The sequence below is a fragment of the Bison bison genome, unplaced genomic scaffold (assembly GCF_000754665.1).
Source record: "Bison bison bison isolate TAMUID 2011002044 unplaced genomic scaffold, Bison_UMD1.0 scf7180017864535, whole genome shotgun sequence".
In the NCBI taxonomy this organism is placed as follows: Eukaryota; Metazoa; Chordata; class Mammalia; order Artiodactyla; family Bovidae; genus Bison; species Bison bison.
Genome location: NW_011495084.1, coordinates 12,588,243 through 12,601,843, shown reverse-complemented (window position 1 = coordinate 12,601,843; position 13,601 = coordinate 12,588,243). Strand labels below are relative to the sequence as shown.

General features: G+C 35.0%; 1 protein-coding gene across 2 annotated transcripts in view; it reads left to right on the top strand.

Annotated features, from left to right (window-relative positions):
- Positions 1-13,303, top strand: part of DCN (decorin) — a 39,529-nt gene extending 26,226 nt beyond the window's left edge. For both annotated transcript variants that reach the window (XM_010832071.1, XM_010832072.1), the window contains exons 6-8: positions 3,752-3,845; positions 8,202-8,340; positions 12,586-13,303. In XM_010832071.1, coding sequence (XP_010830373.1) covers positions 3,752-3,845; positions 8,202-8,340; positions 12,586-12,780 — 428 coding nt within the window. In that variant the 3' untranslated portion in view covers positions 12,781-13,303. The remainder of the gene's footprint in view (positions 1-3,751; positions 3,846-8,201; positions 8,341-12,585) is intronic.
- The last annotated feature ends 298 nt before the right edge of the window (positions 13,304-13,601 follow it).

Genomic DNA, 13,601 nt, shown 5'->3' with positions numbered 1-13,601 from the left:
CAGCTTTCTTCACAGTCCAACTCTCACATCCATACATGACCACAGGAAAAACCATAGCCTTGACTAGACGGACCTTTGTTGGCAAAGTAATGTCTCTGCTTTTCAATATGCTATCTAGGTTGGTCATAACTTTCCTTCCAAGGAGTAAGCGTCTTTTAATTTCATGGCTGCAATCACCATCTGCAGTGATTTTGGAGCCCAAAAAATCAAAGTCTGACAATGTTTCCACTGTTTCCCCATCTATTTCCCATGAAGTGATGGGACCGGATGCCATGATCTTTGTTTTCTGAATGTTGAGTTTTAAGCCAGCTTTTTCACTCTCCACTTTCACTTTCATCAAGAGGCTTTTTAGTTCCTCTTCACTTTCTGCCATAAGGGTGGTGTCATCTGCATATCTGAGGTTATTGATATTTCTCCCGGCAATCTTGATTCCAGCTTGTGCTTCTTCCAGTCCAGCGTTTCTCATGATGTACTCTGCATAGAAGTTAAATAAGCAGGGTGACAATATACAGCCTTGACGTACTCCTCCCCCTACTTGGAACCAGTCTGTTGTTCCATGTCCAGTTCTAACTGTTGCTTCCTGACCTGCATACAGATTTCTTAAGAGGCAGGTCAGGTGGTCTGGTATTCCCATCTCTTTCAGAATTTTCCACAGTTTATTGTGATCCACACAGTCAAAGGCTTTGGCATAGTCAAGAAAGCAGAAATAGATGTTTTTCTGGAACTCTTGCTTTTTTGATGATCCAGCGGATGTTGGCAATTTGATCTCTGGTTCCTCTGCCTTTTCTATACGTTTACAATAGTACATTTTATTTTATATATATATATATATATATATTCTCTAAAGCCTTAGAGCTGTAGGAGGTAAAGTAAAGTAGCTTGAATTTAAAGTCCAGGTATTTTTTATTACTTCATGCTACCAGATGACTTGCATTAAAGCACATTCTTTGATTTTGCTGTCCTTCTAATTACATCTCCTAAATATAGCTCAATAACACGTTTCATCAGTTAGTGATCAGTTTTCCTTGATTTCTTATATCTGTTTATTACTATGTGAGGGCTCTTTTCTCATCTTTTCTACTTGCTTTTATTTATTAAACTGTTAATAGTATTAAAATCATAATAACTCAGTTTTATTAAGCACTTATGCCAAATGCTTTTCATGAATTCTGTTATATTATGCAAAATGCTTTTCTTGGCTTCTGTTATATGAATCTCAAAATGACCCTTTTAAGTAGTATTATCACACCTGTCTTATAATTGAGGAAAATAAATCTGAAAGACATAAAGTAAATTGTGACCAAAGCCTCCAAGCTAGCCAGTGGCACGGCTGGCTTGTGCTAGGCTGATGCCATAACTCATGTGTTTGACCGTTTCATTCTGCTGTCATCTTAAGTCCTTCTTCCTGTGCATATCTATACCTGTGTCATGTAAGAGTCTAGCTTTCCTAGACTGGTACCCTTACACCTGAACATAGCCTCTTTCCAGGAGTCTTAATTTCCACATGTTATCTCCGTTCACTGAGTGACATCAAAAGGCAGTGGAGTGGAGTATAGATTTATGTTCACACTGTGAAGTCAGACCTTCCTGGGTGAGAGGACTGGCTCAGTCATTTAGTTATCCTGTGACTTCAGGCTTATTATTCCACACTTCTAAAACCTCAGTTTTGCTACCTATAAAATGGTGGTATTAGTGACGCCTCTCTTGTAGGATATTTGTGAGGGTTAATAGATATAAATAAGACTTGTACATACACAGTATCTGGCCCAAAGTAAGCTCTCAATATATTTTATCTTAAAAATGGAAAAGGAAAAGAAAAAGCAGTAACAGGTGTAGAATCTTAGGCTAAATGCTACTGTGGCAGAGGCTAATGATGTTTTCTATAAATTTGGATCTCTGATGAGATGGCTGGATGGCATCACTGACTCGATGGATGTGAGTCTCAGTGAACTCCGGGAGTCGGTGATGGACAGGGAGGCCTGGCGTGCTGCGATTCATGGGGTCACAAAGAGTCGGACACGACTGAGCGACTGATCTGATCTGATCTGACCCTCCTATTGCAAACTTCTCTTTCACAGTGAAACTTACCATAACTTTCCTTTTGGGAAACTGATGTCCCAAAGGGAAGACACTTAGAAATGAGGTAAGAATGAGGGATGTGATGATGATTGTTGTTCCAGAGACACTACATTTTTAAAAACACCTTTTCATAGTGGCAGGGAAGAAAGGATGTACATTCACTGCCTTGCTCTGTACTCACTTGCTTTATTTATGAGAGTATTTTAAAAATCCACATTTATATATTCTGAGACTAAAGTGATTGAAATCCCTTAGTCCTTATTGACTTTGATTTCCTGACATTTATTTGCAAGAATCATGCCATTGTTATTTCATTTTCTTCAGTGAAGAGCATGTTATTCTCTTTGGCCATCTGGGAGCATACCACAGTCCCCACTTAGTAGCTAGATAACCTACAAAATGGGTAACTGTGAATCTCTGTTTCTTCATCAGTGAAACAGAATTAATGAAAAATAATTAATATATTGAAAAAACTTACATGAGCTAGGTTAGGAAAATGCTATTCTCAGTGTTCAGCACATAACAGACAGTTAGTAAAGCAGAAGTTCCTTTCTTTGGTATCTCCCACATAAATCATACTACTGTTGAGAAATTAATAGTCATTTTCAAATAAAATATGGAATAAACTTTTACATTAAATAGAATGTTTTGACTGAGTTCAGTGGGATGTAATGAAAATTTCAAGCCAAACATAACCTGTGATTTTCCAATTTTATTCATTATAGACAAAGAACCAACCCTATCTGCTAAGCAGATGTTAGTTCTCCATGTAACCAATTTGCTATTTTCTTTGTAGTTGTTGCTGTTCTTATAAATGGAACAATATGTAGTTTTTAAAAAACTGTATAAAAACATAATAGATCCTCAGATGGCAAGAGGAAATGAAAATATAGTATTTAAACTTTTATACTTAACATTACTACATTTTCAGAGGTCATAGCCATTCACAAGGTACTATCCAGAGGTCTAGCTGATGTGTTGGATTTCCCCAGGTGCCCTACCTATGACAGATCACTTGATTATAGGACTCTCTATTCCTCTTGTATAAAGAAACAGTCTTAATTTAAAATGATCAAGTAAGCTCTTTCTACACATTATGTTATAGAAACATTTGATGTTTTTATGGAAAAATTGATTAAAACTAAAGCCAGCACAGTATATAAGTATTAGTTATTAATGAATCTCAGTAAGGAAATACATGATTAAGGTTGTTTATAGGTTGAACTTATCCATAATTACTAATTTATACTTCAAATGCCAAAAGCTTCATTTTAGAGTCATTATCCTCTGTCAATGGCAGTGTGAGCCCATTAACAAAGGTGTGAGAAACTAATGAGATTCAAAGAAGAGAAGTCTTCACTTCTACAACTGTACTGACAGTGTCTAGGACAAAAATCTACTTCATGATAATCTACTACATAGCAAACACAGTTTGTTAAAATCAGTTTAGGAGAAAAGTAGAAATGGCTTGTACTACTTCCGAAAACATGTATTATTGTAAAAGGGATGAAGGAAAAAGATGAAAAGCAAAACTGATGAATAAGATGAAAAGCAAATCCTTTGAAACTGAATGTCATTTGGAAAATTGATGACATGTGTCTGCATTAAGTCTTCATACATTCTCTAATTATATTTCTCTGCTAATTTAACTTCCTGTATTTCCATATTTCAGGTCTTCCTCCTTCCCTTACTGAATTACATCTCGATGGCAACAAAATCACCAAAGTTGATGCAGCTAGCCTGAAAGGACTGAATAATTTGGCTAAGTAATAACGTTATTCCATAATATTCTATCAGTGAAATGGATCAGTATATTAGTGCCTATATGCTCAGAATTAGAAACATGATGATTGATTTTTGCCTGTACCACAATTTTTGTTTTTGTTACTAATAACCACAAACTTCTGCTGAATTATTTAAAATTAAAAAAAAACTAATGAAATAGTGTACTTATCATAAGTCCACTAATATCTGCCTTATATTTTATGAATACCATACTGTTTTTAGATTAAGATATATCATATGTACCAAGTATTTGATTATATCCGTATTCTCATGCAATATGTTCTAACTTAATCGTATCAAACAGAAGTCTAAGTAATTATAACATAGTGTTCAGAATTTGAAAATGTATTAAAATGAAAGCTACCAGGACATGAAAATATTGGGCATCTTACAGCATGTATTAGAATACATATCATGTGATTGTCTAACTCCTGTTCTCTGAAGAGTTTAAAATGTCTATCTGGACTTTACATATACTCTCAAAAATTTTTTTATGACCCTTCTAAACTTTTTTTCCTTATAGATGATCATTAATGCCCATTCTGCTTTCTAACCTAATTTCAATTTTTTTTTTATATTTGTAATCTGGCGAAGCAGTAAAAAGAGAGTGTTGGCAGACCCTTTCAACTGTCTTCACGAACAGTCTGCTCCTGATTCACATGTACTGCTGATGTCCTTGCTGAGAAGCATAGTGTTATGCCAAATTGGCTCACTCCTTTTTTTGCACATAAATTTCATCATGGATAAATAAATACAAAGCATATCATTTATCTTTGAGAAATACATAAAAGCAGATGCATATATAGTGCAGTTTTCCCCTGTTTCTGTGCGTATCCCCCAGTGACCCAGGGGACCGTGAGGGATGAAGATGATATATGCATGTGACTGTAGCTGCAATATATAACCCTGGTGCCTCAAATGATAAGAAACCCATTATCTAAAGCAATTTTAATTAGTCTCTAATGGAGAAAATAATATTCAAAATAGTGTCACCTACCTTTGTATGTTGACTAAGCCTCTCTAGCTAGAGAGGAATATAGGAAGATAAATTGCATTTCTCACTGTGTAGAAGTGTCTTTGAAAGAAAGTGAAGTTGCTCAGTCATGTTCGACTCTTTGCGACCCCATGGACTGTAGCCTACCAGGCTCCTCAGTCCATGGGATTTTCCAGGCAAGAATACTGGAGTGGATTGCCATTTCCTTCTCCAGGGGATCTTTGCAACCCCTCTCCAGCGATTGAACTTGAGTTTCCCGCATTGTAGGCAGACACTTTACCATCTGAGCTATCAGGGAGGCCTTAGGACAGCTATTATTATTGGATTTTATTGGATTATTATCAATAGTATCAGGAGGAGTATAAGTAGTAGGGATTGGCAATAGTATAAAATTCTAAACATGGTAAATCATTTATAATATTGTGCCATTTTAGAAAAGTAAGTTTATTTTGTGCTGAAAGTGGTATGGAGATTTTAAGATTCCACACTTTAAAATTAACATCACATACTTTATATCAAACAAGCATAAAGAGCTAATAAACTTTGAGAAGGTTAATAGAAATGAAGATTTTTGTTTAAAAAGATTTTGAATTCCAGTCATTAAATAAGAGAAAATTGCCTCACTGGCCAGGCAAACTTTCTCAGTTCTTGAATTGATTAAATACATTTCTCTTTGGAATCAAGTTCAGAAAAATCTATCTCATAAAGCATCAAATCCTTATGTTGTTTGCTCCTCCCTGATTCTGGAACATGAGAGGTACATTGGTGCTGAAAATCAAAACTGTGAAAAGGAGAAAAAAGCAGCCACTCATCTCAGAACATTGTTGCAGGGCAAATATTCCAATTAGTTGTTAGGAACAAGTAAAGAGAAAATCCTGTATGTCCCTCTGCAAGAATATAAAGTGATTTTTCAGGCAAACTTCCTTTTTCTTGTTAAGCATGTATACCATATTCTCTCCTAATAGGTAGAATTTTCTTTGATGGAAAGAATCATGGTTTTTGAGTCATGTCTCCTCTGCCCTCACAAGCCTAGAACAAAAGTCTTTAACATAATAGGTTCTAAAAAACATTTGATGAGCGACTATAAATTGATCATTGAAAATGTAGTTTCCTATACATCGGTGTCTCTTTTGCTGTCTCGTACACAGGGTTATTGTTACCATCTTTCTAAATTCCATATATATGCGTTAGTATACTGTATTGGTGTTTTTCTTTCTGGCTTACTTCACTCTGTATAATAGGTTCCAGTTTTATCCATCTCATTAGAACTGATTCAAATGTATTCTTTTTAATGGCTGAGTAATACTCCATTGTGTATATGTACCACTGCTTTCTTATCCATTCATCTGCTGATGGACATCTAGGTTGCTTCCATGTCCTGGCTATTATAAACAGTGCTGCGATGAACATTGGGGTACACGTGTCTCTTTCCCTTCTGGTTTCCTCAGTGTGTATGCCCAGCAGTGGGATTGCTGGATTATAAGGCAGTTCTATTTCCAGTTTTTTAAGGAATCTCCACACTGTTCTCCATAGTGGCTGGCAAAACTAATACAATATTGTAAAGTTTAAAAATAAAATAAAAGTTAAAAAAAAAAAAGAAAATGTAGTTTCCTTCAATTAGATTGTTAGGAATATTATATTCTAAGACATGGATTAGTCCAAATTGGATATGGGACTTGGAGTGCTATAAGAACTAGGAGTCAAGGTTCTGAAATAGAAAAGGAAAGACGAGAAACAGATGAAAGTTTAAGACTGAGGGAAAGACAAAATATTATGAGACAAGGTGCCAGGCTGATAATCAACAAGTAAGGCAAGCCACCTGTGTTATCAATAGCCTAAAATCAGCACACTTTAATCTCAGTTATTTCAAATACCAAGTCACGATGAAAATTGGAAGACTTTGGTTACCTAAAGTGAAAGTCGCTCAGTTGTGTCCGACTCTTTGAGGATCCCATGGACTATACAGTCCATGGTATTCTCCAGGCCAGAATAGTGGAATGGATAGCAGTTCCCTTCTCCAGGGGATCTTCCCAACCCAGGGATAGAACCCCAGGTCTCCTGCATTGCAGGCAGATTCTTTACCAGCTTAGCCACCAGGTAAGCCCTACGCCAACATCTAAATCCCAAAAGGGCTCAAAAATCTCAACTCACTGAAGGCAAGCAGGAATCATTCTTCAAAAACGGCCAAGTCTTTTTCACTAAATTTGAAGAAATTCAAGAAATTCTTCTGCTTTCTCTCCCTTTGAGCTTTCAGGTTCTCTTCTACTACTTTATTGCCTCATCTCTCTCTGCCCTTTTCGATTGACAGCACCCTGGTTCTGACAGATACTGAGAATGTTGGGTACAGTGGTTCTGTGTTCAAGTCAGCTTCTTCTGAGTTTTGAATCTGATTTACTGTGAGGGAGGGCTTCCGTGGTGGCTCAGTGGTAAAGAATCTGCCTGCAACGCAGGAGCTGCAGGTTCAAACCCTGGGTCTTGAAGATCCCCTGGAGGGCATGACAACCCACTCCAGTATTTTCACCTGGAGAGTCCCATAGACAGAAGAGCCTGGCAGGCTCCAGTCTATAGGGTCGCAGAGGGTCGAATATGACTGAAGTGACCTAGCACGCACTGTGAGGGAACATCAAAGCTGCAGACTCCCACTTGTTAAACATTTAATTAAAAAAATACAACCCAGAACCTTGAGTGGCATTGTATGAGAAATGGAAGAGGGGGCAAGATCAGGGTCAGAGATCAGGGCTCTAAGGCTCATAGCTCAGAGGTCAGTGTCAGAAGCCAGAAATATTGACACTAGGCATATTCTGACAGTAACAGATTGTCATTGATAGACTCTTTTAAACACATTTTCTGTTGAGCTTTCTGGCAGGTAGAGTTATTGACATTACAAATGTTCACTTTTTATTTACAACAAATAAATTTGTACAATAAAAATACAATTGCTTGATTTACAAAGTGACCAAGATAGTAATAGTGTCCCTTTCATTTTGCCTCAGTTGAGTTAACTGCATTCATTATACAGTCAACTCTTCATCACATCAAGCTCTGGGTTAGTACCAGATATACAAGACAGTCACTTTTCTCAAAGCAAGACACACAAGTACACAGCCCCTTGAGTATTACAAGAGGGTGACAACAGGGTGCTATATGAGCATTCACTAGAAGCAGACTGTATCTGAGATGAAACCTTAAGAACAAATGGGCTCTATCCAAGCTCAAATAGTTTGGGAAAAATCACGTTAGGCAGAGGTAACAGTAAGTACAAAAACAAAACAAAAAATGCCTTTCCTATTGTAAGAAGGCATCCATGTGCAGTGGATCCATTCATTTCTGTTTTCTGTTGCAGGTTGGGACTGAGTTTCAACAGCATCTCTGCGGTTGACAATGGCTCTTTGGCCAACACTCCTCATTTGAGGGAACTTCATTTGAACAACAACAAGCTTGTCAAAGTGCCCGGTGGGCTGGCCGATCATAAGTACATCCAGGTAACATAAAGCCACTACCTATTGTGAGGAATATCTAGGGAGCAAAGCATCCCTACTGGGATGCCTGGAGGTAGGAAGTTCTGCTTAGAAATGTTTTTGCAGAGAGATATTTTTGATGTTTCTACATGAATTTTCATTCTGGTTCTGTGAGATATATAGGTTTAAATTAGTATTAATTTTTTGAAAATTAGGACTACTACCTTGAACTTACTATAATACTTGCTTCCAGAATGTAATTTATTTTTTATGAAACAGGGTAGTTTCAAGATACAGGTCAGTGTAACAAATATATAGTGGTTAGATATCATCTGTAATCTATAGATATGAAATAAAATAGTAGTTTTAATTTTGAGTTTCAACAAACATCTTGTAGGTCAAAAGACAATGTTTACCTAGCAGTGTGACTGAGTCAACTTCATATAAATTATCAGTTATCATGTATTCTTAAAGATAAGAAGATATGGTTCAGTGGTTCACTATGCTAATAGAGCTTTACAGTTCATAAACCTATAAATGTAAGTCATGCCTATTACTTTAAGTAGTCATAGTGATTTCATATATAACAATATAAGATTTCCATTGTGATCTTGAGGAAATTAAACAAACATGTTATTTAAATTGTGTATTTTTAAAAGATTGTATATACGAAAAGCTCAACATATAGTGTGTCTTACTGTGGTCACAGAGAAAATATCATCAAACATGCCGTTTTGAAATCTTTGTTGAATATCAGCAAATTTCATGGACATTTACCCAGGGCCCCACATTCAGAAGGACCTTACTCTTAGTTTCCCATTTCCGGTTGGCATCCGTGTACTCATATTACCTGCATTTTAGAGGCTCTTAGGTGTTTCACCCACTCTACTTTTTTTTTTCTATATCCATATAGTCCAAATATTTTTAGTAAAATTATGTAACTATCCAACTATCACCACAATCTAGTTTTAGAATATTTTCATTACCTCCAAAATAGGCCTCTTATATATTTATTTCTAGTTGTTCTCAATCTCGTCCCCAGGCACAGGGAATCATTAATCTGTTTTCTGTCTTCTCTATACATTTCTTTTCTAAATGTAATCATACAAGGTGTGGCTTTTGGCTTCTTTCACTTATCAGAGTAATTTTAGGTCATCCACATCACAGCATGTGTCAGTAATTCATTCATTTTTATTGATGACTTGCGCATCATTATATGGATATACCACATTTTATTTTGCTAGTACTATACCTTTTGATAACTAACTTCTGATTATGTTTAGAAATTAGAAATGAAGTTCCTCTAACCTTGTTCTTAGTTTTCAAAATTTTGGCTGTTCTTGTTTCTTTGCATTCCATTCAAATTTTAGGGCCAGCTTGTTCATTTCTTCTCAAATAGATTGCCAGGGCTTCAATAGGAATTGTGTTGAATCTATAGATCATTCAGGAAAGAATTGTCCTTGTAATAACTTCAAGTCTTCAAATGCACAAACATGGAATATCTCTATTTTGTCTTTATTTTCTCACAGCAATATTTTGGCATTTTTAGTATGCAAGTTTTACAATTTATTAAGTTCATTTCTAAATTTTGTGTTATTTTTGGTGCTGTTACGGATGGTTTCCTTTAACTTTATTTTTGAGTTTTTTTGTTAGTTTATAGAAATTCAATAGATTTTTGTACATCTACCTTCTGTCCTAGTTCTAGGGTCCTGTGCTAAAATTATTTTTAATTGTAGTACTTTTAATACATTCCTTTGGATATTCTACATTCAGGATCTTGTAATTTGTAAATAAAGAGAATTTTAATTATTCTTTCTTATCTGAATTTTTAAAATTTCTTTTCTTGCTTCATTGCATTGGCTGGAATCTATGGTACAATGTTGGTAGAAGTGATGGAATTAGACATCTTTGAACACTGGGGTATGTGTGACCTCCAATTAAAAAAAAAAAAGAAATTAGATATCTTTGTTTGATCCCTGTTTTACAAGGGCAATCAACCTTTTGTCATTAGGCATGATGCTAACTATAGGTCTTTTGTACACGCTCTTTATCAAGTTAAAAATGTTTCCTTTGATTTTTAATTTACTGAAAATTTTTGTCATAAATGTGTGTTTTTTCCCAATATTTTCTCTTTCTGTTGAGATCATGTGATTTTTGCTTTTATTCCTTTAATATGCTATATTAATTTAATTGATTTCCAGTTAAATAAATTTTACATCCTTGAGAAAAATCATGTTTGGTTTTGACCATGGTGAACAGTCCTTTTTTAAATATGTTGTGATATATAATTTTCTAATATTTTGTTAATTTTTTGTCTATATTCATATGTGATATTATGACTATAGCTTTCTTTATTGTGATGATTTTTGTCTGGCTGTAAGAAAATATTGACCTCATATAATGACTTGGAAATTTAATTTCCTTTTTACACAGACTAACACTTGCTTTATGTCTTGATATTTCCTTCTCTTATTTTAACTATTAGCCATAGACTCTCACCAAGCACCTCTCCTTTCTTTTTAATCATTGTTAAACAATGGAGACTGTCAAATGACAACAAGAAATTTTCAAAGTTTGAGAATCACATACACACATACACACCTTACAGATATTGTTTTGATATTAATATCCCTTGTTTCTGTTTTTGTAAGACATCTATGGTTCTCTTCATAAACCTTTTTCTTAATCAAGACTCTTAATCAGCATATGAATACAAATATTCTGGTGGGTGGAACAATATTTCAAGTCAGTTATTTTAAGGAAGGACCTCATAGATTTTATAGCTTGCTTTAGAAATTATTACTTTACCATTATATTTTTGCCTTGGTTTTATGATCAATCACTTCTGTTCTTCAGAATTCACATATAAATAATGGGAGTAAAAACTCATTTTCAAACTTCTTTTTAAGTCTGATATTTAGTTTTGCTAAAAAAAAAAATCTATGAACAAATTGCCATTGTCTTAAACATAACCATAAAATATATTTCAGAAAAAAATTTCTAATGAACTATAATATTATATTCATTGAATAGTACTTATAACTTAGAATACATCTTTGTTAAAAATTTCTAGGTCTGCTTATTCCAAATACAGTGACATTCAAGTATTTCTTAGAGTTTGTGATTTTTAATTCTGATTCTAATACTCTATACCCTCTCATACTTTACTATATTACTTCCTTATTTTAGGCTAATTCTTTAAATAGTCTATAATTTTATCTTTGCCCTGAAAACATAATATTCCATGTGGATACAATTTATGAAATAACCATGAAATCATTCATTTATTCATTCAACACATATCTGTTGAACATCTACTCTGTTCTAGCAGACACCAGAGATATAGTCACAAACAAAGCAGAACAGGTTTCCTGCCTCATAGAGCTTTTATTTTAGAGGAGCAAAACAGAAAAATTATAGTGATCATTGCTATGAATAAAAATAAATATAATTGGAACAGCAAACAGCAGAATGGGATAGTCAAGAAAGACTTCTTTGGTAAGGATAAATGAATTACATGAGTCAGTAAGCCTGGCAGACACCTTGGAGTTTATGGCAAAAGAAGGATGTGGTGTGTGTCAACCTGAGGAGGGACAGTGCTCTAGTTGAAGAGAAGCGAGTAGGTCAGGGAGGTTGGACTAAATGGTGAAGGGAGGTGAGCTCAGAGTAGAAGGATGGTCAGCCATTGTGAGAACTTTAGATTTTACTCTGCATGAGACGGGAAGCTGCTGGGGTACTGAGGCAGGATGATATAACTTGCTTACTTTTTAAAAGAATTGTTGGAAGGAAGGAAAGTAGGAAGGTAGAAAAGAGAAAGAAAGAACAGACTTCAAGAAGGCAAAAGAGGAAACAGGAAGATCAGAGCAGCTTCAATAATTTAGAAGGAGATAATAGTGGCTTTGGATAAGGTTGTAGGAGTAGATATGGGGAGAAGAACTGGATTACACGTTTTTGTGTTTTTTTAAGGTTACACTGGCAGGATTTGTTGATGGTAAGGCAAAGAGTATAAGACAGGGAGAGTCAAAGATAATGGCAATGTTTTTAGCCTGACTCATCTGGAAAGACTGAAATGCCATATACTGAGATAAGGAAGACTAAGGAAGGGAAAAACAAGATTAAAAAGGGAGAGAGAAACCAAACATTTGGTTTGATAAGTATTAAGACATTTAAACTGAAGGATGAGCATGCTAAAAAAGAATTAAGTGTTCACCTGTACGGTCTCCATATATTTAGAGAAAAATAACCATGTGCCATTATTTGGGGTTGCAGGTTGTCTACCTTCACAACAACAATATCTCTGCAATCGGCTCTAACGACTTCTGCCCACCCGGATACAACACCAAAAAGGCTTCTTATTCAGGAGTGAGCCTTTTCAGCAACCCAGTCCAGTACTGGGAGATCCAGCCATCCACCTTCCGATGTGTCTATGTGCGTGCTGCCGTTCAGCTTGGAAACTACAAGTAGCTCCCAAGAAAACCCTCATTTTTATAACCTGGCAAAATCCCATTAATGTCATTGCTCAGAAAAACAAAAAAACAAAAAAAAAAGAAAACTAGATACTGGAAATCTATCTGCAATGTGGATGTTTTTCCCACATGACTTATTATGCATAAAGCCAAATATGCAGTTTAAGTAATTGCCTACAATAAAAAAATATTTTGCCTGCCATTTTCAGAATCCTTTTTTGAAGCTTATTATTGATGTTAACTGAGCTATTGCAGATATTCTTGTTTCACTAAATGTAAAATTTGGAGTAAACAATTTTAGTAGAGCATTTAATTTCCGGAAAGAATCAAATAAAAATGGTATCAATCTTCTGTAACTCACGGCGGGGGATTAGCTCCATTGACATAGTCTAGCAATGTATTCATCCATATTATTATTGATAAAGCCTCATTTGAGTGTGTGAATTCAATCCAGGCTATGTAAAATTTTTGCTAATGTCATTGTTTTGAAAAAAATAAATTCACAAGTACATTTAAACTTACTATTGTATAAAGGCGTAATTTTAAATCTTCCCTAAACTCAATCTTCTGAAGGGAATAGACATTGCTTTCTTGATAAAAACAGCACATCTTTTCAAGTTCTCAGGTTTGTATTCTACCCCTGTCCTTTGATGTTTGTGTATTATAACTTACTTAATCTATATTCAGTGTTAAGCTGCTGCTGCTGCTAAGGCACAAAACTGACTTTTTCTTATTGGTCTAAAAAAAGAATATTTTCAGTTACTGGATACTAAATTGGTTTTAAAACTTTGTGTATAATCAATCTGCTCACATAAACAT